We start from the raw sequence: 25,472 nt of genomic DNA, 5'->3' as shown, positions 1-25,472 counted from the left end.
CAGTTTAGACTCTTAAGGATGAACTTATCTGTTATTTTCACAGTGAAATGTGAATGTATCTCTGTGTGTAGCCATTTAGACGAAACCTAGTTAGATTGTCTAACTTGAGGCATGCCACATTACTGTCGATTAAGACAGTCACTGACAGAGGACATGTTGCTGTGAATTTTGTCATTTTAAGCTAATTAGGCCTACCCAGTGGAGGTAGCCTAGGTAGATGTTTTACTTTATGGCATCATTTTGAGTCCTTCCTGGGGACTTAATAAGCTCGAGTATTTTCTATTGTTCTCTTTTCCACAGATATTTGCAGTCTAATTAGTAGTAAATTGGGGTTTTACGAAAAGGTTAAACTGGCGTCAACTATTCCGTGCATGCACCGCATCCTGGCTTATTTTATCTTTCTCGCGCGCGGCAGGAGATATCCTATCATCTGGGCGTCCGTGTCGAAAGTGAAGGAAATACGAACACAACACATGATGGGAGAAAGAAGAGTGTGTGTGGGGGTGGGGGGTGAGAGTGCATTGGCAAGGGCACACTTGTCTTTCCGTTGACGGATCCCAATATGGTGTCCACATCAGAGAAAACAACAGGGCCTATTAAATTCCAAATTGATTTGGCATAGGCATAGTTGTTTAAACCTGTTTTATAATGCATTAACTAATTATTATTTCGTATATTAACTGCTTGGCCTATAATTATATATTTTGCCGTTAGACATAAGCGATTTTATTTTGTGCAATTGTCTGTTTTATAGGAAATAAAACGGGAAGGTCGACCTATGAGAAACACGCCACTTCGATACTGAAGTGACTTTTTCGTTGCAGGTAATACTCTCCTAACCTGCTACGAAAATCACTATGTATCGAAGTGGCGTAAAAAGTGTCCCGTCGACATATAAACTAGGCCTCAGAATATCATAGGCCTATCTTTTCATATATTCCTCGTATTTTCGATAAAGATTCACTTCAATATTGCAACATTTGCAATTTAATTAAATGTCACTAACGTACGTTATTCATCTGTATTGCGTAAAATGTAGCCTATAGCCCTAGACCTCTATAGCTTTCCCATATCTGCCAACTCGTTTGGCAGTTTGTGTCAACTGCATCAGGCAATTGAATAAAATCCGCGTACTAAATGCATTCTGGCACTGGTCTATCAACATACCTCAGGTTATGTTATGGTCATCTAACCTGCTATCCCCGAGTTAATACATTTGAAAAACATTTTGCATACCTACTATTTTTTAAGCACTTGACATGTTGACATTTTACCATAGTCAAAAATTATAAACAACACGGTTATTACTATTGTATTCCTCCATAGCCCTAAACGTAGCCTAAATTTCCTTATTAGGCTTATCAAATATGAAAGCTTTATTTTTAATCTGGAGAATCAGACGATAACGTTAAACGACTAGCCCTATAGGCTAAACTTGGTTCGCCCAGCATTAAAACAAGTCTCTAAAACAAAGTATCGCTATAAAAAATTGTATCTATCAACGTATAAGCCTACTTAATAAACGAATAACATTAGCCGTATGGCCCTCTATAATGTCCCCAGGATGATTTAAACCAGGCTAGAGGTGAGAATCTATACGAGCAAATCCCGGATTCACATCAAGCACCGACACGTTTATAATAATAATGCCCAATAGGGAAATGAACCAGACTACTTACTGCCCAATGAGGGACAGGCTGGCTGGTAGAAACACGGAGGTGGGGCGTTCTCAGATTCTACAGGAGAAATCGGGAGATCGAGTTAAAAACAGGAGGGTTTGTAAACTATTTTTGATACACTCCCATCCCTAAAGCAGAGGTAGCAGAGGTGAGGGAAGTCTAGTGTGTCTCTGCTGTCGTAGATTCAGTTCTGCTGAGGGTGTTCGGTTGAAACTAGGACATGAGAACATTAGAAGTGAGAAGAGGTAACATTGCTGCAGACTTCTGGAAAAAATAAAGTTGGGGTTGGTTGTATCCGCGCTCCGAGGTAGGTTGATAATCTAGCATGTTTCCATACTGTATTTGACACTGCCTTGAAACGAAGATTCAATAGTTATAGACTACTAAAATGAGATTGTGGGTATTGGCCCTCTGTCTCTAGTCTAATTACTAAAGTTTAGTAAGCCAACCTAATTGGTGCGTAATGCGCATTGCAATCAATGGTCACCACAAGTGTGATGTTCACATTTTACATAGGCCTATCTGGTGCAATTGAACGTGTGCAAAATACAATTTTACATCAGTAGGCCTATTTCTACTTGAACAATATTAGGTTCAAAGTGTTAATGTATACGCGCATATTGTTTGTTTTTTCAAAGGGACATGATGTCTTCGGCAACGGTGTGAAGGACCTGAACTCCTCACAGAGATGTTGGGCCCAAATGGATGTCATGTACAGTGAATCTGGAGCTATGGCTGATCACTCCTCATAATAATAATATACAGGATACTCAGATCCTTCGTCGCCAGCCTAATATATCCTGGAAGTAACATGGGAATGTTCATCTTTTATTTCTGGATTTAGTCTGGAAGGAGAACCGAGCAGCTACCGCGTTATCTGGACGCACCACTCAAGGTATCGGCGTCCGAGAAATACAGTTCGTGCATTTGAAGAGCCAGCGCGTAAAACACAATGCATGGGTGGCAAAGTAGTAAAATGATCTAGAATTGAGATCTGTATATTGACTGACTTTTATTGTTGGGTGAATTCACACCAAGTTCGATATAATATAATTATTTGAAAATGAAAGAAAAATCGAAAAATGCTGCCCGGACTCGACGGGAAAAGGAAAATAGTGAATTCTATGAGCTGGCCAAACTATTGCCTTTGCCTTCTGCCATCACGTCTCAGCTTGATAAAGCGTCAATTATTCGACTCACAACAAGTTACTTGAAAATGAGAATAGTTTTTCCTGAAGGTAAGATTATTATATTATTATATAAAAAGTTATGTTTTATTATTATTATTATTATTAAGCTATTATAACAACCAACGTTTATATTGATGTTATCATAAGTGTTATTGGTGTGTTTAATATTGTAATTGTGTTACAAGTTATGCTTAGTGTTTTTATTTTGATGCTAGATATTCATGTTCTTCTGAAAGACTAATAATTCAAATCATAATTCCAAATGTTGCCACATATTATCAAATAACTTTCATGCTTCATCATTTCATTGATATACATGTGTAATGTGTTATATTATAATAATGTATTATAATGATGAATCATGCCATGTTATTAACGTTTTAGTTCCGCTCTCATTCTGCTAAACACCTGTGCTGCCACTTCTCCTTATTTACACGAATCATTGGGGAATCAATTAGACTACAGTCATTATTGTGTTTACGTTATGGGAGAGATGTAGGTCTACATGCATCTAATTTAAGCTATATGTTGCATAACATAACTCGTTAGGTCCAATTCAATTCCATTCAATAATCTCGGCACTGTTGCATGTGAAGGGAATACTATTATTTATCTATGTTGTTTCCCATACTGATATATGGAATAGTTCTGCATTTTAGTTGGTTAAATATATTCAAATATCGTCAGTCAGAGATGTAGTAAAAATGCCATATGGACTCAAGATAACTTTTTTAGGCCTTTTCGCATTGAGGCTCTTAAATTATGTCCATGAAATTGTGGCAATATTATTAACTAGGACTAGAAAATGTTGTTTTTAATTGGAATTTATTCTATCAGAATCTACCATAATGTTTTTCCAAGTAGCCTAAAGATGGCAACTTTATGCACACGATGGCCGGTGAAATAAGTAGGTGCGTAAATATATAAGTGACCATTGTGCACACCTCTTTGTCTGTGAAGAATACACTGTGTGTGTCTTTTTACATTTATACACGTGTAGTCCCCTTTCAGAGTCAGGCGAGCATGATGCTCCTGGAAGACGATTTGCCGTCATTTGCCACCTTCTCCCCGCGGTCTCAATGGGCCCCTGTTCTGCGTGACCGCGACAGAGTCGCGCCAATTACCTTCGTCCGTGCGAACATATGGGGGCCCTTGTAATACTGAGGCAAAGAGGAGAAGCTACTTCTCAAGCTCAGGCTGTAAAGAATCACACACAAAAAAAAGCACGAGAGTATATGCATTGTGGAATTTGCTTAGGATCGATTCCCCCTATGTGTCGAATGTTGTTTTTAGGCCTGTAGGCCTAACCTATGTATGACGTTGCAGGTGATCAATGATTCATCGCATAAACAGACGACTTGGGCGTACCCGTAGATATTAGCCTATCAATAATGTTCATGCAGTCAGTATAAGAAGTGGAACACTGCACGTAATAGGCCTACTGAACATATTTCATCTAAAGTCTAATTTACAAATTCCATAAGCACAAGTGTTTGGTTGTTATGACGTTGTTGTGACAAGTGTCATATCTCGTCTGTAGTTTATTTTATCTTCAGCAGTGTTTTACTGAGTTGTTCAAGTGCCACATATCTGGCCAACACTATACACCTACAGTGAGGGAAAAAAGTATTTTATCCCCTGCTGATTTTGTACTTTTGCACACTGACAAAGAAATGATCAGTCTATAATTTTAATGGTAGGTTTATTTGAACAGTGAGAGACAGAATAACAACAACAAAATCCAGAAAAACGCATGTAAAAAATGTTATAAATTGATTTGCATTTTAATGAGGGAAATAAGTATTTGACCCCTCTGCAAAACATGACTTAGTACTTGGTGGCAAAACCCTTGTTGGCAATCACAGAGGTCAGACATTTCTTGTAGTTGGCCACCAGGTTTGCACACATCTCAGGAGGGATTTTGTCCCACTCCTCTTTGCAGATCTTCTCCAAGTCATTAAGGTTTTGAGGCTGACGTTTGGCAACTCGAACCTTCAGCTCCCTCCACAGATTTTCTATGGAATTAAGGTCTGGAGACTGGCTAGCCCACTCCAGGACCATAATGTGCTTCTTCTTGAGCCACTCCTTTGTTGCCTTGGCCGTGTGTTTTGGGTCATTGTCATGCTGGAATACCCATTCACGACCCATTTTCAATGCCCTGGCTGAGGGAAGGAGGTTCTCACCCAAGATTTTACGGTACATGGCCCCGTCCATCGTCCCTTTGATGTGGTGATGTTGTCCTGTCCCCTTAGTAGAAAAACACCCCCAAAGCATAATGTTTCCCCCTCCATGTTTGACGGTGGGAATGGTGTTCTTGGGGTCATTGGCAAGTTGAGTTGATGCCAAAGAGCTCCATTTTGGTCTCATCTGACCACAACACTTTCACCCAGTTCTCCTCTGAATCATTCAGATGTTCATTGGCAAACTTCAGACGGCCCTGTATATGTGCTTTCTTGAGCAGGGGGACCTTGCGGGCGCTGCAGGATTTCAGTCCTTCACGGTGTAATGTGTTACCAATTGTTTTCTTGGTGACTATGGTCCCAGCTGCCTTGAGATCATTGACAAGATCCTCCCATGTAGTTCTGGGCTGATTCCTCACCGTTCTCATGATCATTGCAACTCCACGAGGTGAGATCTTGCATGGAGGGAGATTGACAGGTCTTTTGTGTTTCTTCCATTTGCGAATAATCGCACCAACTGTTGTCACCTTCTCACCAAGCTGCTTGGCGATGGTCTTGTAGCCCATTCCAGCCTTGTGTAGGTCTACAATCTTGTCCCTGACATCCTTGGAGAGCTCTTTGGTCTTGGCCATGGTGGAGAGTTTGGAATCTGATGGACAGGTGTCTTCTGTGGACAGGTGTCTTTTTATACAGGTAACAAGCTGAGATTAGGAGCACTCCCTTTAAGCGTGTGCTCCTAATCTCAGCTCGTTACCTGTATAAAAGACACCTGGGAGCCAGACATTTTTCTGATTGCGAGGGGGTCAAATACTTTTTCCCTCATTAAAATGCAAATCAATTTATAACATTTTTGACATGTGTTTTTCTGGATTTTGTTGTTGTTATTCTGTCTCTCACTGTTCAAATAAACCTACCATTAAAATTATAGACTGATCATTTCTTTGTCAGTGGGCAAACGTACAAAATCAGCAGGGGATCAAATACTTTTTTCCCTCACTGTACTTCATATTGGGTGATTCTTCACAAATTTATATTGGTGATTTTCACGAAATGTAATCCATAGAAGGGTCCTTTGGTGGAAGAATTGTTTACATACATTTGACATTTGTATCTTAATGCATAATCGAGAAATAAAGACTTGAATTTCGAATATTTGTTATGTTTTCGCCTTACCCAGGCCTCCTTTAAGACTCTATAATGTTTCATCTGTAGGTGCTACAAAGCACAAATTGGTGTCAAATGAAGCTTTACCACTTGCTCTGTGATATTAGTAGTATATTGATTTCAATAACAATTTTCTTACATGAATTTATGACTATTGAAAAAAGTGATTTGGCGATTTTTTCAATAGAGGCCAATGTTTTAACATAATAAAAATATATAATAATAATATAATATAAATATTATAATATAGGTCTACCTACTCTACAGGCATATCAACGTTCCAGAGTGGGATCTCTGCTAGTTTTAAAGTTATGGCCCATTTTATACAGAGAATTTGACATAGTAGGCAATGTATCCAATCACAGCCCTCCTTTTACTTGCATCATTGCACTTCCTGCAAATCATCAGCAGAGGGCTACCATTTTGAATCCAATTTCACATTCACTCTTTTGGTAATGCTTACAAATTGGATAATTACTCTAAAAGTAGCAGAGATCCCACTCTGGAACTTTGATCGCCTGTAGACTATATTATGTTCAGCAATATATAGAGAAATTAGCCAAATCCAAAATGATAGCCTATATTTTCAATGTGCATGTTTATAATTTTCAATATAAATACATTTATGTAAGTTATGTTTTATTACAAATACTGCTAATATCACAGAGCAAGATGTAAAGCTTAATATGATACCAATCTTTGCTTTGTAGCACCTACAGATGAAACATTATGGAGTCTTAAAGGACTGGGTAAGGCTAAAATGTCATAAATATTCCAAATTCAATTAATTATTTCTTAATCATGCTTTAAGATACAAATGTAAAATATATGTCAACAATACTTTCTCCAAAGGACCCTACTTTCGATTACATCTAGTGAAAATCCCCAAAATCTGGCCACTCCAATCTGTCCCCTATATTTTTTAAATTGATGAGCCATGATAACCACATATAAGTTAAATTGCTACAGCATTCTTACTCACGGCTGCAACAAATATAGCCTCTTACAAGGCACGCCTCAAAATGTGTTAATGAGCCAGAAACAACAATAGGCCTACCATGCACCCACTTGTGGTCAAAAGGTTTTTGGCGCTCCAAAGATACGTTTTGAAATTATTATTTTTACTGTCGATAATACCAAAAATGTCAGTTCTCCGTTATAGTGTAGGCTATAGGCTATCAACTAAAGCTCGTTATAGATAGGCCTGCCTATTCTTTAATATTGATAAAAGAGGAGAGTAGAAAAAATGTAAACCAGAAATAGTCTCTCTACTGTTAGTAGCCTATTCTCACCAGAAGCTCATTTCAGTCACCGTTTGTCTGGGTGAATGGAATGATGGGGAAATTATGACACGCCTAGCCGTAATTCGTTTTTATTAGGCTACAACTCACCGTTTCCACACTTGATAAGGAAACAAAGTACACGGACGTTTCCGAACGCTAGCATATGGTAAAATAAACTGATGAATAATTGAAGCTACAGTCTCACAGGGAGGAGGGGATAGTGGCTGTATGGGGGAGTCTTCTGTATACTCAGTTTAGGAGGGTCTTGTCACTGATGCGTTTTACGATCCGTATTGCGAGCCATGTGCTTTCCTCATTAAATAGCCTCTGCTGTTTTAAAGTTCTGTTCAAACACACACACACTGGGGCGAGGAGGGCAAAGCAAATCGGATTGGAACACAAAACAAAATGTCGAATCAGGCCCGGGAAAGTGACAGCGTTTATTGCAAAGAAAATGTTCCGAGTATTCGCCAGTAAAAGTTTATATGAAAATGTATGGAGGTGAGAGTGTTTTATGGCCGTTATTGACAGCGAGCGGTCAATAACCTTTGCTTCACCCCATGTTGTCCCACGGAGTTGAATTACAAGTCATATCAGAGAGAGAGCGGGAGAGACGTGTTGAAGGGTTTGTTTTGCAGTCTTCCGCGGCTGTCGGAAACACAAACAGACATAAAATGCGTATTTGGGCCACCTCACATTTTATTTGGTTCAACACAATGGTTTGACAATAAATAACCATAACAGCAAGCCATGTGACAGGCTTGTCAGGCGTTGCTGACACAAAAAGGCAATATTAAAATCATAATTAGGCCTAGCCCATTTCTTGGAAGGCTTTTTAAGCTTTTTATATTCCTTTACCTTGTTGAAATCTGCACAATTAATGGGACACGATATATTTGTGTGTAGGCCTACAAACCATGTTATGCTTCTTCTAAGAGCTTAGGCCCACGTAAATAATAATCTAAATCTGTTGTGGACGCGCACGTGAGCAAAATAACAAGTTGAGCTCAGAGAAACTGGGAGCTTTTCCAACTGCAATTTTATAGGAGACGAATACAATTTTCTAACCCGGCATGCGAGCAATTGAACACACTTTCAGGACAGGGCTCTCCAGACTAATCTTTGAGTTTTCACTAACACCTCTTTTGTTTGAAATGTAGGCCTACTTTTGTTTAGTTTGGACCACTTCATGTCGCGGGAGTATCTTTAGATCCTATTGCTGAATGTAATGCCCAATTTAGTGATTATCTTAAGCGCGCGTTGATGTCGAAGAGAGCTTAATTCCCTGCGGTAGGTCAAGTGCGAGAACCTAAAGGCCCCAGCTCGAGCTCCCACACAGATTACCACGGCGCTCAGAGGAACAGACAGTCCCACCTATGGGGTCATCACTAGTTACCACAGCCTATTTGTACAATTTATTTTCTTTAAAAATGTGATTTTAAACCTAACCACAATGCTAACCTTATGCCTAACCTTAAATTAAGACCAAAAAAGCTAATTTATTTTTTTAAATAAATTTTTACGATATAGCCAGTTTTTGGGCTTTGGTACCTAGTGGAAACCCACCTATGGCCCTGCTTAATTGTAATTAGCTTAAAACCTAACGTATTGACACACAAAAAACTGCCCTAGCATGATGAAAGTTTTTTTCCCCCCAGCAAGCTTCCACATTTTACGTTATCACCAGTAGGCCTAGGCCTATCGGTGATGGTCATTCATTTATTAGAATGATATGAAATGCTAAAGATTAGGAGATTTAGATTAAATCATTATCTACTGCATAATATATGATTTTCCATATGATGCTGCATGGTCCAGCTCCTGTAGTGAAGAGGTTGCGTTTTTGAGTTGTGGTTAAGGAGTAATTAGGTTGTTTCAGTTGTGTAAACGTGAAGCGTATTTTTGGTTAATATTAAAATGCGAAATGTTTTTTTGTCGTGATCTTTGCATGGCGCGTGTTTGTTTTCGGGCGGAATTTACATTTCAATCGGGATTGCGCGGTGGATTCCCAGGGACAGCAACTCTTATTTGCTTTATCGAGTTTTGTTGGTTGCTTCTGGTGTGCGGTGGAGGAGATTTACATGTCCAATGTCTTGCCAATCTGTTTACAGTCCATTCATTGCGAAAATATTTTTGTTCGCTGTGAAATCAGGTGTACTCAACTGAACGAATAATATTATGTTTTTATATAGGCCTAAACACTATATTTATTTCAAGTGTGAATATTATTATGATAGGGCTATCATTGATTTTAACGCTGATTGACATATTATTACACTTACACATTAACGTCGAAAAATATATAATTCATCTCAAAGGCATCCACGCAATAAGAATATTAGGCCTATGTAAGATGATTATTTTGATGTATGGTTATGATGATGATGATGATGAGTATTATTATTATTATGTCGATTTTATTGTAACTTATATACATTAAAATACACATGGATATTCACTTATTTTCCCATGTGTGTTGCAGGTCTGGGAGAGTCCTGGGGCCACGTGAGTCGGACCAGATCTCTGGATAATGTCGGGAGAGAGATGGGATCACATCTTTTACAGGTGGGATCACATATCCTACAGGTGCAGACTTTTTTGAATTATGAACGCCGTTTTTATCTTTGGAATATAATTGAAATGTAAAAAAAATCGAATGGTAAACGTGTTTTTATTATTGTAAATTCTGTACACATGACTTATTATTATTATTATTATTATTATTATTATTATTATTATTATTATCCCACGTGACAGCAGCAGTTGTCACCCCGTTATCCATATTTTAAAGGGAGAGTGATTTTCGTCCTCCCGCCGCCGCCCTCCTGCTGCTCTCATTCTTGTGGATATAAATCTGGAAATAACTTCAACGCATTCATAGTCACGCGCTGCGCCTCTCTTCTCTCCTGCATGAGTCTCTAGTTAACAGGGGTTCCTACATGATCGTAACAACACTAAATGCAACACAGCAAAAGTACCATGTTATAGTATAGTGGAAGTGCTAGACTATAATAATGATGATAATGATATTAATAAGTATGCAGGTATTATTATTATTATTAGTGTGTTTCTATTGATAATTTCAAGATAATTGATAATTTCAAGCTAATTAATTTGGGATACATTGAAGTCAATTGTATTGTTGTTGTTATTATTATACTAATTGGTAGCAACCTTTTTGATACAGTCAACCGATAAAATAGAATACACACCACTATGCTACGATGCTGTCATGGACGCGTCTCCGATATTAATTTGATGAGTTTTCCTTATTTTGTATTGACAACAGATTGATTGAATATTAATATGATAGATTAAATGATCTAATAACCTGTATAGTAGCATGAATATGTAGGCCTAGCTAGACCAAGGTCTACGCACATTTTGTCTACATAGGACCTAATTAATATATAAGTTACATGTATTTTTCAGACGTTGGACGGGTTCATTTTTGTGGTTGCTCCGGACGGGAAAATAATGTACATATCTGAAACAGCATCGGTCCATTTGGGCCTATCACAGGTAGGCTGCTACACAATGCGTCTTTATTTCGATTAAATTGATTCCTTTATTTTGCATTCGATTTAAATCGATCCTTGTGCTTTGTGCTACAGTAGACATAGTCTATGGTCCTATGTTTCACGTTCCTTGAAAGCAATGACACATGCATACGCACACATTGTGATATTGTTGTATGGTGGTATTAAACATTTTGTATTGTAGATAGGTAGTTGTGTAATAATGTCATATGATGTACTGTTTTATATTTTGTTTTATATGTAATGCAAGTGCTTTAATATGTTTGGATTAGCAGCAGCTAATGGGGATCCGTAATAAATACAAATACACATGACTAAACGTGTATTTTAACAGGTAGAGCTGACGGGAAATAGTATTTACGAGTACATCCACCCCGCTGACCACGACGAAATGACCGCCGTGCTAACAGCTCACCAGCCATGCCACTCGCACTTTGTCCAAGGTATGGTAGCCTGTGTATGCTATGGCGCCTGACTGAGCACTGAATCATGTGTCATGGTATTTACATTATATGATCGTCTTTGATTGCGTTTTCTCTGTCTGTCTTTGAAGAATATGAAATGGAACGTTCGTTCTTCTTGAGAATGAAATGCGTCCTCGCGAAAAGAAATGCTGGTCTGACATGTGGTGGATACAAGGTATGTCTGTGTTGCTGCTATGTTTCTCTATGTCGAAGTTGTTAGATTATATAGTCAGTCATTCCAGTTTGTATTGATAGTGTGACTGAATTGTTGATAGTTGGAAACATGGTCGTTATAATTGAAACCTAGATTTTCAACTTTTCTGCCAAACAGCTGTTGGTTTCTGAAAAATCCATCAAACTGTAGTTTTAGCCCTGCTAGAAACTCTCCATTCCCATGCAGTCCATAATAATACAAATCTCTTGCAGTACCTCTAAACTGGTTGAATGCATATTTCCATATGTGTATTCTTATATATTGTAGGCTTACATACATATTTGTGTGAACAATTCTGTCAGGTGATCCACTGCAGCGGGTACCTAAAGATCCGTCAGTACAGCCTGGACATGTCTCCATTTGATGGCTGCTACCAGAACGTGGGCTTGGTGGCGGTGGGCCACTCTCTACCCCCTAGCTCTGTCACTGAAATCAAACTACACAGCAACATGTTCATGTTCAGAGCCAGCCTGGATATGAAGCTCATCTTCCTCGACTCCAGGTAAATACAGTATTAAACGCCACTCTCACACTGGAGATGCTTAGTGGTCCCAAATCCTTAAGGTTCCACTTGAAACAACTTATAAAGGCTTTGTAGAGCATTCATAATGTCTTCATAAACACTACACAGATGCTTGAGTAGTCATACACATCTGAAATAATTTGGAAGATGCGAAAAATAGGGTACATTCTGTATGCATATGTATCTGTAATTCTGAGTGTGTGTATTTAATATTGTGTATGTCCCAGGGTAGCTGAGCTGACAGGCTATGAGCCCCAGGATCTTATAGAGAAGACCCTCTATCACCATGTCCATAGCTGTGACTCCTTCCACCTCAGATGTGCACACCACTTGTGTGAGTTAGGTTTGTTTTGCTCTCCTACAGTTACTATCTACAAGCACTAGAATGTTCTATCTGTGATATATTAACAGTGTAGTGGCAATGGTAATATTAACAAAAGTCATAACTAACACCACTGTCTGTACTGAATTTTACACAGATATCTAATGCACTTACAGTGCATTCGGAAAGTATTCAGACCCCTTGACTTTTTCCACATTTTGTTACGTTACAGCCTTATTCTAAAATTGATTAAATTGTTTTTTCCCCCTCATCTAACTACACACAATACCACATAATGACAAAGCAAAAACAGGTTTTTAGACATTTTTGCAAATGTATTAAAAATAAAAAACTGAAATATCACAGTATTCAGACCCTTTACTCAGTACTTTGTTGAAACACCTTTGGCAGTGATTGCAGCCTTGAGTCTTGTTGGGTATGACGTTACAAGCTTGGCACACCTGTATTTGGGGAGTTTCTCCCATTCTTCTCTGTAGATCCTCTCAAGCGATGTCAGGTTGGATGGGGAGCGTCGCTGCACAGTCATTTTCAGGTCTCTCCAGAGATGTTCGATCGGGTTCAAGTCTGGGCTCTACCTGGGCCACTCAAGGACATTCAGAGACTTGTCACAAAGCCACTCCTGCATAGACTTGGCTGAGTGCTTAGGGTCATTGTCCTGTTGGAAGGTAAACCTTCACCCCAGTCTGAGGTCCTGTGCGCTCTGGAGCAGATCCTGACTAGTCTCCCAGACCCTGCCGCTGAAAAACATCCCCACAGCATGATGCTGCCACCACCATGCTTCACCTTAGGGATGGTGCCATGTTTCCTCCAGAAGTGACGCTTGGCCTTCAGGCCAAAGAGTTCAATCTTGGTTTCATCAGACTAGAGAATCTTGTTTCTCATGGTCTGAGGGTCTTTAGGTGCCTTTTGGGAAACTCCAAGTGGGCTGTCATGTGCCTTTTACTGAGGAGTGGCTTCCCTATGGCCACTCTACAATAAAGGCCTGATTGGTGGAGTGCTGCAGAGATGGTTGTCCTTCTGGAAGGATCTCCCTTCTCCACAGAGGAACTCTGGAGCTCTCTCAGAGTGACCATCGGGTTCTTGGTCACCTCCCTGACCAAGGCCCTTCTCCCCCGATTGCTCAGTTTGGCCAGGCGGCCAGCTCTAGAACGAGTCTTGGTGGTTCCAAACTTCTTCCATTTAAGAATGAGCGAGGCCACTGTGTTCTTGGGGACCTTCAATGCTGCAGAAATGTTTTGGTACCCTTTCCCAGATCTGTGCCTCGACACAATCCTGTCTTGGACCTCTACGGACAATTCTTTGAACCTCATGGCTTGGTTTTTGCTCTGACATGCACTGTCAACTGTGGGACCTTATATTCAAAAAAATTCTAAACCTGTTTTCGCTTTGTCATTATGGGGTATTGTGTGTAGGTTTCTGAGGATTTTTATTTTATTTAATCCATTTTAGAATAAGGCTGTAACATAACAAAATGTGGAAAAAGTCAATGGGTCTGAATACTTTCCGAATGCACTGTAATTGTACTTTAATAATTGCTTTACAGCATTTTTTTATTGAACCATCTGATTGATATTATGGTTAAATTATGGCTAAATTATTATCTGACCAATTTTTTTTGATATTTTTTAATTATGTCTTATCAGTTCTAATATATTTTGTGTATGTCAGAGTAATTGCAATAACCTGTTCTACTTAGAACGACATCCATGTTGCACTACAATCATATCATCCAATTATGTTATACATGACCACTAATTAATGATTAATTATATTTGGAACAATGATATGCACAAGAATTTCAGTTTCCCTCTAACTCTCTCCCTCCCTCTCTCTCTCTCTCTCTCTCTCTCTCTCTCTCTCTCTCTCTCTCTCTCTCTCTCTCTCTCTCTCTCTCTCTCTCTCTCCCTCTCTCCCTCTCTCTCCTCTCTCTCTCTCTCTCTCTCTCTCTCTCTCTCTCTCTCTCTCTCTCTCTCTCTCTCTCTCTCTCTCTCTCTCTCTCTCTCCCTCTCCCTCTCTCCCTCTCTCTCCCTCTCTCTCTCTCTCTCTCTCTCTCTCTCTCTCTCTCCCTCTCTCCCTCTCCTCTCTCCCTCTCTCCTCTCTCTCTCTCTCTCTCTCTCTCTCTCTCTCTCTCTCTCTCTCTCTCTCTCTCTCTCTCTCTCTCTCTCTCCCTCCAGTGCTGGTAAAAGGCCAAGTGACCACTAAGTACTATAGGTTCCTGGCTAAGCAGGGTGGCTGGGTCTGGGTCCAGAGCTATGCCACCATCGTACACAACAGCCGTTCCTCCAGACCCCACTGTATCGTCAGTGTCAACTACGTCCTCACGTAGGTACCTCTGTAAAACCCCAGAGGATAACACATGAAAGCATTGTACAACCCTTATTTCTTATGTGGTCCTTGGTGGATGACACACAGGACTAACACTACATCAGTGGCTCATAATCTGTGTGCTAGTCCCACTGTGCCTACAGTGGGGGAAAAAAGTATTTAGTCAGCCACCAATTGTGCAAGTTCTCCCACTTAAAAAGATGAGAGAGGCCTGTAATTTTCATCATAGGTACACCGTACACGTCAACTATGACAGACAAAATGAGAAAAAATAATCCAGAAAATCACATTGTATGATTTTTTATGAATTTATTTGCAAATTATGGTGGAAAATAAGTATTTGGTCAATAACAAAAAATTCTCAATACTTTGTTATATACCCTTTGTTGGCAATGACACAGGTCAAACGTTTTCTGTAAGTCTTCACAAGGTTTTCACCCACTGTTGCTGGTATTTTGGCCCATTCCTCCATGCAGATCTCCTCTAGAGCAGTGATGTTTTGGGGCTGTCACTGGGCAACACAGACTTTCAACTCCCTCCAAAGATTTTCTATGGGGTTGAGATCTGGAGACTGGCTAGGCCACTCCAGGACCTTGAAATGCTTCTTACAAAGCCACTCCTTCGTTGCCCGGGCGGTGTGTTTGGGATCATTGTCATGCTGAAAGACCCAGCCACGTTTCATCTTCAATGCCCTTGCTGATGGAAGGAGGTTTTCACTCAAAATCTCACGATACATGGCCCCATTCATTCTTTCCTTTACACAGATCAGTCATCCTGGTCCCTTTGCAGAAAAACAGCCCCAAAGCATGATGTTTCCACCCCCATGCTTCACAGTAGGTATGATGTTCTTTGGATGCAACTCAGCATTCTTTGTCCTCCAAACACGACGAGTTGAGTTTTTACCAAAAAGTTCTATTTTGGTTTCATCTGACCATATGACATTCTCCCAATCCTCTTCTGGATCATCCAAATGCACTCTAGCAAGCTTCAGACGGGCCTGGACATGTACTAGCTTAAGCAGGGGGACACGTCTGGCACTGCAGGATTTGAGTCCCTGGCGGCGTAGTGTGTTACTGATGGTAGGCTTTGTTACTTTGGTCCTAGCTCTCTGCAGGTCATTCACTAGGTCCCCCCGTGTGGTTCTGGGATTTTTGCTCACCGTTCTTGTGATCATTTTGACCCCATGGGGTGAGATCTTGAGTGGAGCCCCAGATCGAGGGAGATTATCAGTGGTCTTGTATGTCTTCCATTTCCTAATAATTGCTCCCACAGTTGATTTCTTCAAACCAAGCTGCTTACCTATTGCAGATTCAGTCTTCCCAGCCTGGTGCAGGTCTACAATTTTGTTTCTGGTGTCCTTTGACAGCTCTTTGGTCTTGGCCATAGTGGAGTTTGGAGTGTGACTGTTTGAGGTTGTGGACAGGTGTCTTTTATACTGATAACAAGTTCAAACAGGTGCCATTAATACAGGTAACGAGTGGAGGACAGAGGAGCCTCTTAAAGAAGAAGTTACAGGTCTGTGAGAGCCAGAAATCTTGCTTGTTTGTAGGTGACCAAATACTTATTTTCCACCATAATTTGCAAATCAATTCATTAAAAATCCTACAATGCGATTTTCTGGAGAAAAAAAATCTCGATTTGTCTGTCATATTTGACGTGTACCTATGAGGAAAATTACAGGCCTCTCTCATCTTTTTAAGTGGGAGAACTTGCACAATTGGTGGCTGACTAAATACTTTTTTCCCCCACTGTATATCCTACCCTTTTGCTTTGTCTGTACATCACCAATAAGTCTGTGGTACATCCTTATCAAAGGCGTGGACTCTTTCAGTGGAAAGAATGGTGCTGTAGGTCTAGAGTGTCTGGTATTTCTTCAGTGGATGATTATATCTCCTAGCGGGATGCATGGCACCGCAGAGAGAGATCAGCAGTCACAACTGTCCTTGATTTGTTTGGTCTGATGTGATTCCTGGCTCTGGGAGTGTCCGGCCAGGCCTGAGCCTGTTCAGATTTGTACACAGCACCACACACACACACACACACACACACACACACACACACACACACACACACACACACACATTTCTTTGTAGCGCTACTTAGCTGTCGTTTCCCTCTCTGATAAAATAATGAGTATTGGCACCCGATGTTTACACAAGCCATCACTGCAAAGCAATTAACGAGAGGTTAATAAAAAATATTTAAAAAACAGTCAAAAGCTTGGACACACCTTTATTTTTTAAAACTATTTTCTACATTGTGGAATAATAGTGAAGACATCAAAACTATGAAATAACACATATGGAATCATGTAGTAACCAAAAAAGTGTTAAACAAATCAAAATATATTTGATATTTGAGATTCTTCAAAGTAGCCACCCTTTGCCTTGATGACAGCTTTGCACACTCTTGGCATTCTCTCAACCAGCTTCACCTGGAATGCTTTTCCAACAGTCTTGAAGAAGTTCCCACATGCTGAGCACTTGTTGGCTGCTTTTCCTTCACTCTGCGGTCCAACTCATCCCAAACCATCTCAATTGGGTTGAGGTCGGGTGATTGTGGAGGCCAGGTCATCTGATGCAGCACTCCATCACTCTCCTTCTTGGTCAAATAGCCCTTACACAGCCTGGAGGTGTGTTGGGTCATTGTCCTGTTGAAAAACAAATGATAGTCCCACTAAGTGCAAACCAGATGGGATGGCGTATCGCTGAAGAATGCTGTGGTAGCCATGCTGGTTAAGTGTGCCTTGAATTCTAAATAAATCACAGACAGTGTCACCAGCAAAGCACCCCCACACCATCACACCTCCTCCATGCTTCACGGTGGGAACCACACATGCGGAGATCATCCGTTATCCTACTCTGTGTCTCACAAAGACACGGCGGTTGGAACCAGAAATCTCAAATTTGGACTAATCAGACCAAAGGACAGATTTCCACCGCTCTAATGTCCATTGGTCGTGTTTCTTGGCCCAAGCACGTCTCTTCTTCTTATTGGTGTCCTTTAGTAGTGGTTTCATTGCAGCAATTCGACCATGAAGGCCTGGTTCACACAGTCTCCTCTGAACAGTTGATGTTGAGATGTGGCTGTTACTTGAACTCTGTGAAGCATTTATTTGGGCTGCAATTTCTGAGGCTGGTAATTCTAATGAACTTATCCTCTGCAGCAGCGGTACTCCTTTCCTGTGATGGTCCTCATGAGCCAGTTTCATCATAGAGCTTGCTGGTTTTGCGACTGCACTTGAAGAAACTTTCAAAGTTCTTGAAATGTTTTAAAGTAATGATGGACTGTCGTTTCTCTTTGCTTATTTGAGCTGTTCTTGCCATAATATGGACTAATGCTCAAATGCATTAAGAAGGAAAGAAATCCCACAAATTAACAAGGCACACCTGTTCATTGAAATGCATTCCAGGTGACTACCTCATGAAGCTGGTTGAGAGAATGCCAAGAGTGTGAAAAGCTGTCATCAAGGCAAAGGGTGGCTACTTTGAAGAATCTTAAATATAAAATATATTTTGATTTGTTGAACACTTTTTTGGTTACTATATGATTCCATATGTGTTATTTCATAGTTTTGATGTCTTCACTATTATTCTACAATGTAGAAAATAGCACAAATAAAGAAAAACCCTGGAATGAGTAGGTGTGTCCAATCTTTTGACTGGTACTGTATATATTCTTAGGTTAAAAATAAACATGTCACATTTTTGGTTCATTTGCATAAATCACTTAAGTGTAGTGGATGAGGTGTTTGTTGAAGGTACGTTTTGACAGGATTGTAAAAAGGACTTAAGGAAAAGTCTATTTTTTTGGTGAGGTCATTTATAGTGTAGCGGAATGGTGTCTTTTCATCTGTTCAAAGCCTGTCAACTGTGCTTTGTGTTGTGTAGATTTTAGGATGAAATGTTCTGTTAGTTTATTTTCTCTATTAGGGTGAGAGGTTACAGCAGCTGACAGGAAGGCTGCAGCGTTCTATCACTGTTTTCAATTTAGAATAATCATTTCATGAAAAACTGAAAGTTGTTTACTGTCACTTTCTTCTGCTGTAGAATAGTTATGATGTGTAGTAGTGTGGATGTCTGTGTGTAGAATAGTTATGATGTGTAGTAGTGTGGGTGTCTGTGTGTAGAATAGTTATTGTTTTGAGCAGCGTGGGTGTCTGTGTAGGATAGTTATTGTGTTGAGTAGTGTGGGTGTCTGTGTGTAGCATAGTTATTGTGTTGAGTAGTGTGGGTGTCTGTGTAGGATAGTTATTGTGTTGAGTAGTGTGGGTGTCTGTGTGTTGAGGTCATGTCTATGGACTTGGCTGTTACCTTTGGTACCCTCACCCAGGAAGGGAAAGTCACTTGGCATGGTGTCTGTGGAATGAACAACATGTCCATCTGTCTGTCTGCAGACTGTGTCAACTGTCTCAGTCAGGCATGGGTTCAAAACTAATTTTTTTCTTCCTAATACTTTGAATGTGTTTGATTGAGTCAACCTGGCCTGAGGTGTCAGATAGAAGGGCTTTCACTGTTGGCAATATTCCATTGTCTCTATTGCGCCAGGCAAACCTCAATCCTGTCAAGCTGACGTATTAGAAAGAAAACCAATACAGTTTGAACCCAGGTCTGGTGGACTTTCTTTCTCAGTCAGTGGTATTGAGCTTAGTGTGGGCCTCTGTCATGCATGAGCACTGATATTTGCTTCAACCCAGTTTTCCACTGGAAAAGTCATCATAACATTCAAACCTCTTTTCACTCGGCATGCACTTGCTTTATCAACTGAACTGCAAACAGTCCAGATATAGATATAGTCTAAGTCAAGCTCTATTGGTTCTGTCAGTGTTAGTATTTCCTGGTGTGCTGCTGTGTGTAATGTGTATTGCTGCAGATGTAAAAGTGTTGCAGTAAATGAATTAGGCCCATAAAACACTCCATTAACCAGAGGAGGCAGAAGAGGCTGCTCCGTACAGAGGAGAGAAGATGGAAACGGCTCGACACGCACTGCTGCAGCCGCAGACTACCCCCTCCCCAAATCCATAACGGTGTTTATGAGGTTTTAATTGATAGGCCATAAAGATGATGAGCGTTTATGGCTGCCAGCTTGGTGAAAGAGTAGAGAGTTTAGAATTTGTGAATGGAGATTTCGCGTTCCCCCCATGAGATCTTTTTTTAAAAACATTTATTTTTATTGAATCACATACTGTACAGTCAATTAGAACCGTCTTGTGATCTTGTTGAGATGTTTTATCGTGTGAGACGTTAAGCTGTAATGAGACAATATGCAAACATGTTGTTTTGCCTCAACGTATCTGTGAGAATAGCATCAGTCAGTCAGTGAATTCATAGTCACTCAGTTCATTAGCAGAGAGAGGAAGAACAATACAATGTCATCCGCTGAGTGTTCCTGTCCTGTCATGTCTGAGGCTAAATAATAATGATAATAATGAGTTCATTATTTCCCCCTAAATTTCTGAGAGAATGGCATGGGATTTAGTCAGTTCATCAGAGAACTATCATGGCCCCTTTCTCATTGTTGTTATCAGAGGTAGTGGTGGGTGATTTACACAGTAGCTGGTAGAGGTGTGCTAGTCTACACTGATTAACACACAGATAGTAGGGCACACAGGAGTTCACCTCTGGTTGAACTGCCTCTGTGTGTACTAGTACTGATAACCTCTCTGCCTCGTCCTATTGGCTAGTACTGATAACCCTTCCACATTCCATCCCTTCCTATTGGCCAGGACCTGTCACTGTGACCCCTGACCTTTCTTAGGCAATACTCTGTGTTTACAGAGAGACAAGAACACTTTATCACATAAAGGAGTTGGTGGGTGTGTTGTGTGCTGAAATGCGTGACCTGAATACTATTCTGTATGTTTTTCATAGTGTTTGTATGGAACGTGTATCTCTTGATTGTGATTGTGTGTGTTTTCGAAATCAAAGATCATGTGTGTGTGTGTGTATGTATGTGCGTGTATCTATATGTGTGTCTGTGTGCGAGCATGTGGGCATGCTTGGGGTGTGTGTGTCTGTTTGTGTATGTGTATTTGTGTGTGTGTGTGTGTGTGTGAAGGATGGATCAGTGTTTGGCCAGAGTAAACCCTGTCCAGGTTTTTCCATCCATCTTCTCCAACTTGATTCATCATATTGAATAGAATCCATACGGGGAGGACTGGGACCTGAAATCGGCCCTGGCATTTCTAACAAACTGGCCCATTTTCTTCCTTGAGACCCCTACACTGGCCCATTTCTTTCATTGAGGCCACATTATTAGCCAGATAATGCTTATTTTTTTCCGAAAATAAATACAGTTGGACAGTCCCACTCGGTTACAAATGGACCAGCCCATCTGGCATTTGCCCGAAATGCCAGATGGCCAGTCCACCCCTGCTTTACAGAGAAATCAATTCCCATTTCCAAGTACTGTCTCCTGGCATGGTGTTCCTGTGGGCTTGGTTTAGCCAGACATATCCCTTAATCGCATGTGTATTTGAACGGACAGCCTTCCCTCTGTTGTATGTTTGTTAAAGGCCTTGTTACAATCCTGATGGAGAAACAAGTCCTTCCAAAAGCCTCTCTCTCTCTCTCTCTCTCTCTCTCTCTCTCTCTCTCTCTCTCTCTCTCTCTCACTCTCACTCACTCACTCACTCACTCACTCACTCACTCACTCACTCACTCACTCACTCACTCACTCACACACAAAAGCCTCTCTACCTCTCTCTCTCTCTCTCTCTCTCTCTCTCTCTCACACACACACACACACAGAGAGAGAGACTCACACACACACCATGCTCTAATTACCAAACAGATGTTAGTGGGTATTCGCATCCTTAGAGTGAAAAAAATAAAATACCCAGATAAACAAACACACACCCCACACTTGAATAAACAGTCTTAAGAGTGGAGCTGCCTTGTCTTGTTTAATGAGGGGCTTTATGTAATCTTAACACACAGAGTTTAATCAGGAATACACCTGTGGAACTACATGATCTACAGTACATACTGTATGTGTATGTTTCTGCAGGGATACTGAGTATAAAGGACTCCAGCTGTCTCTGGACCAGGTGACAGACACCAAGCCCTCCTTCCCCTTCAGAAGTACTCCCCCCAGCCTCACTGAGAACCGCAGAGCACCCAGGAACAGAGTGTCCCGAGCCAAGGCCAAGGCTCGACTGTCCCCCTACACACAGGTGAGGCTCTACAGGAACATACAGCGCTGGTCCTGTACACATCCTACACAGAGGCAACTCTTTTCTATTTGAGCCAGGATACTGCATGATCTGTCAGTGATGGGAGGTGGCTTATACCTGATTGATCACTTCTTGATTACCTGGGTAATGACTCATCTTTTTCCTCTCTCTCTCTCGCTCTCTCTTGGTCTCTCTCTCTCCCTCTCTCCCTCTCTCCCTCGCTCTCCCTCTCTCGCGCTCCCTCTCTCTCTCGCTCTCCCTCTCTCGCGCTCCCTCTCTCTCTCGCTCTCTCTCTCTCTCTCTCTCTCTCGCTCTCCTTCTGGCGCTCTCTCGCTCTCTCTCTCTCTCGCTCTCGCTCTCTCTCTCTTGCTCTCACTCTCTCTCGCTCTCTCTCCCGCTCTCTCTCGCTCTCTTGCTATCTCTGCAGTACACTGGTTTCCAGGCCGAGCGGTCAGAGTCGGACCAGGATAGCCCTTGGGCAGGATCTCCCCTCACAGACTCCACTTCCCCTCAGCTGCTGGAGCAGGGAGAGGGGCTTGGCGCCTCCTGTGCCTACAAGCAGTTCTCCGAGCCACGTTCCCTCTGCTACAGCCTCCCAATCACTGAGGAGCACCACCACCACACCCCCAGCGACAGCCACTCCCACCTCCACACACAAGGCCACAACCAGACGTGCGAGCGGGGCCGCTGTGAGGCAGGGAGGTACTTCCTGGGTGCTCCTCAGGGTGGGAGAGAGGCATGGTGGGGAGCTTCCCGCTCTGTGCTGCCCCTGGCCAAGACCTCGTCCCTGGAGAATGGAGAGGGATACGAGAGCAGCGTGCCCCACATCACCTCCATCCACAGTCTGCATAGTAAGTCCCTATCCCTGGCCCTTTAGCTTGTATTACTGTAGGAGGCTGGAGATGGGTGAACTCCACTGTTGCAGGCTCAAAGACACACAGATTTCATTCGGGTTGGTACAAAAGCCTGCTCACACTTCAGATCTCCCACCTCTGCTTTATTTAACCTTTATTTAACCAGGAAAGAACCTTGTGGTTAAAAACCTCTTTTGCAATGGTGACCTGGAAGAGGTCAGCAGAAAAATGCATGTTAGTTTTAACACTTAACCTGTAGGATAACATGCTGCTAGTTCTGCTTAGCCCTGGATATAGCTTCCTGTTGGCTCTAAGATCAGTGTCCTGTCCCTCCCTCTACAGACCGTGGCCAATGGGACCAGGACAGTGTGGTCAGCTCGCCAGACGGGGGCTCCGCCAGCGACTCAGGGGATCGTTACCGCGCAGACTACTTCCGGGCCAGCCCCCAGGAGCCGAGCAAGATCGAGACCCTGATCCGAGCCACGCAGCAGATGATCAAGGAGGAGGAGAATCGGCTGCAGCACCGCAGCAAGCTCCACCCAGGCCCTGACACTCCTCTAGGGCCTGCCAACGGCCTCCCGAAGGGCCCCGGCCCCTGCTTCACCACCGACTACCCCCAGGGGGTGCTACAGAGCGTGTTGTGCCGTGGCCTGGGTCAGCTGGGTCAGGTGATCAGCCCCGCCTCAAGCCCTGCCCCTCTCTCCAGGCTCAGCAGCCCAGGGTCTGACCACCACCCCCCCAAGCCCAAAAACTACCTCCAGCAGACCGGACAGACAGACCTGTCCCCTTTCCCTCTCCCCCAGCCCCTGCATCACCAGCTTGGCCGTCCAGGCCCCTGCTCAGCCTCCTCCCCTACCCCTGCCCCGGCCCTCTACCCTTCCCACCCCCAAACCCAAACGAGGAGGCCCTATCTGGACAAGCAAGCTGCTACCTACTCCCTGACGGGCTACGCCCTGGAGCACCTGTATGACACAGAGAGCCTCAGGGACTTCTGTTCCTCCGCTGGCTCCACCCACTACGACGTGACTTCACACCTGCGCATGCAGGCAGAGCAGGGGCCGGGACACAAGGGGACCTCCGTCATCATCACCAACGGCAGCTAACACCCACTCGTCCAATAACACTAAAGGGATGTCTAAAATGTCACCCTATTCCCTATACAGTACGCTACTTTTGACCAGAGCCTGCATAGGGCTCTGGTCAAAAGTAATGCACTACATAGGGAATAGGGTGACATTTTGGACGTACACTAAAACACATGAAGAAGAAACTGTGGATCCATGGAATCTCCATGCTATAGCCCAGCCTCAACGGCCTCTTCTGCATCTTATCCAGCAAAACCCTTTTTTTCCCTATCCTACTTCTTGGGTTTCCTTTTTCTTTAGTTTTTACAGAGCTACGTTATTCCATTTGCACTGTCAGAAATTAAGTTTCACTGTGGGAACCTCATCCCTATGGTTGAAGATAGGGTTGTGGATATGTTTTGAGTTAACAGGGCAGGGCTCAAGGTTAGTGCGCTTTTTAGTGATGTTGGTGGTCAGAATCCCCTTATCACAAAAGAACTTAAGAGTTAAAGTCAACTAGACCTGGTTAAATAGATTTGTTTTTTGCCCCTGCTACAGACTGCTATCTCGGCCCGCTAATACAGGATGGGTAAAGGCCCAGAGCACTACTTTTGTGATAATAATTCTGCAGCACCCTCAGCACCACTACTTCCTGCAGCTGATTACAGGTGTGCAGTACAGAGATGAAGCATAAATTACACAAAAAAACTTCACAGACATCAACGATTATGCAAATGCATTCTATCTGTGTTTTCCCCACTAGGTAAGGTATGGATTAAGGGAAGTGTACCAACAGTTCACCTATACTACAACAGTTATTAGTGCTTTGGTCTATAGTGGTATAATGTCACCTCAGTGAGGATAAACACATTATATACAATGTCTAATGAACAACCTTATTGAGATGTGATTACTGGGAGGCTAAGGGTCAATATGATGACATGGATTGTCTCATTCGCCAGGTGTAGTGGTAAATGCTGAGGGGGAGTTTACAAGGTAAAGACTGAGGTGGGAGTTAGCATGCTAACAAGGCTGACGTCGGAGTTAGCATGCTAACAAGACTAAGGTGAGAGTTAGCATGATAACAAGGCTGAGGTGAGAGTTAGCATGCTAACACGGCTGAGGTGGGAGTTAGCATGCTAATAAGGCTGAGCGTGTGTGTACCTTCGAGGCATGTCTTGTTATAGTGTCAACAAGGGTAATTGTACAGTTATTGTACTGGAAAGAGATGCCCATTGTTTATTGAACAGATGATGAGATGAAGGAAAAATCAAGAGATGGTGAAATGGAGAGATTGTGTCTGATGTGGTTGATTGACTAGTGCACTGTTCAGGAGAGAGGTTAGGCCACTTTCTGTCTAATATTACAGAATGATGCCATGGCAACACTTGCTTGTACCAACATGACATTAGTTATTATTACCATAATTATATTATGTTACATGACAATTCATTAAATGTTTTCACAAAGTCATGA

At 42.0% G+C, this 25,472-nt stretch overlaps 1 protein-coding gene across 4 annotated transcripts; it reads left to right on the top strand.

The window, feature by feature from the left end:
• Window positions 1-1,767: 1,767 nt before the first annotated feature.
• On the top strand, window positions 1,768-24,083 carry LOC121585461 (single-minded homolog 1-A-like). 4 transcript variants are annotated; one of them, XM_041901807.2, is made up of 12 exons: window positions 1,768-1,986; window positions 2,318-2,917; window positions 9,979-10,061; window positions 10,929-11,018; window positions 11,370-11,478; window positions 11,589-11,674; window positions 12,016-12,215; window positions 12,464-12,570; window positions 14,754-14,901; window positions 21,913-22,078; window positions 22,506-22,929; window positions 23,275-24,083. In XM_041901807.2, the coding sequence occupies exons 2-12, from the start codon at window positions 2,743-2,745 to the stop codon at window positions 24,033-24,035; spliced, it is 2,349 nt and encodes a 782-aa protein (XP_041757741.2). In that variant the 5' UTR covers window positions 1,768-1,986; window positions 2,318-2,742; the 3' UTR covers window positions 24,036-24,083. The 4 variants fall into 4 exon arrangements, with proteins under 4 accessions (XP_041757741.2, XP_041757740.2, XP_041757739.2 ...); XM_041901806.2 differs by having other exon boundaries at window positions 12,464-12,579; XM_041901805.2 differs by having other exon boundaries at window positions 9,979-10,082.
• Window positions 24,084-25,472: the final 1,389 nt, after the last annotated feature.

Source organism: Coregonus clupeaformis, unplaced genomic scaffold (assembly GCF_020615455.1).
Source record: "Coregonus clupeaformis isolate EN_2021a unplaced genomic scaffold, ASM2061545v1 scaf0071, whole genome shotgun sequence".
Lineage (NCBI taxonomy): Eukaryota > Metazoa > Chordata > Actinopteri > Salmoniformes > Salmonidae > Coregonus > Coregonus clupeaformis.
This window is presented reverse-complemented; position numbering and strand designations above follow the sequence as displayed.

Bases quoted from the DNA above. Each gene is read 5' to 3' on its own strand.
- LOC121585461 (XM_041901804.2), top strand. From the start codon at position 2,743: ATGAAAGAAAAATCGAAAAATGCTGCCCGGACTCGACGGGAAAAGGAA. The intron at 12,580-14,753 runs GTTTGTTTTGCT...CTCTCCCTCCAG, and splicing joins ACACCACTTGTGTGAGTTAG to TGCTGGTAAAAGGCCAAGTG. The intron at 22,079-22,505 runs GTGAGGCTCTAC...CTATCTCTGCAG, and splicing joins GACTGTCCCCCTACACACAG to TACACTGGTTTCCAGGCCGA.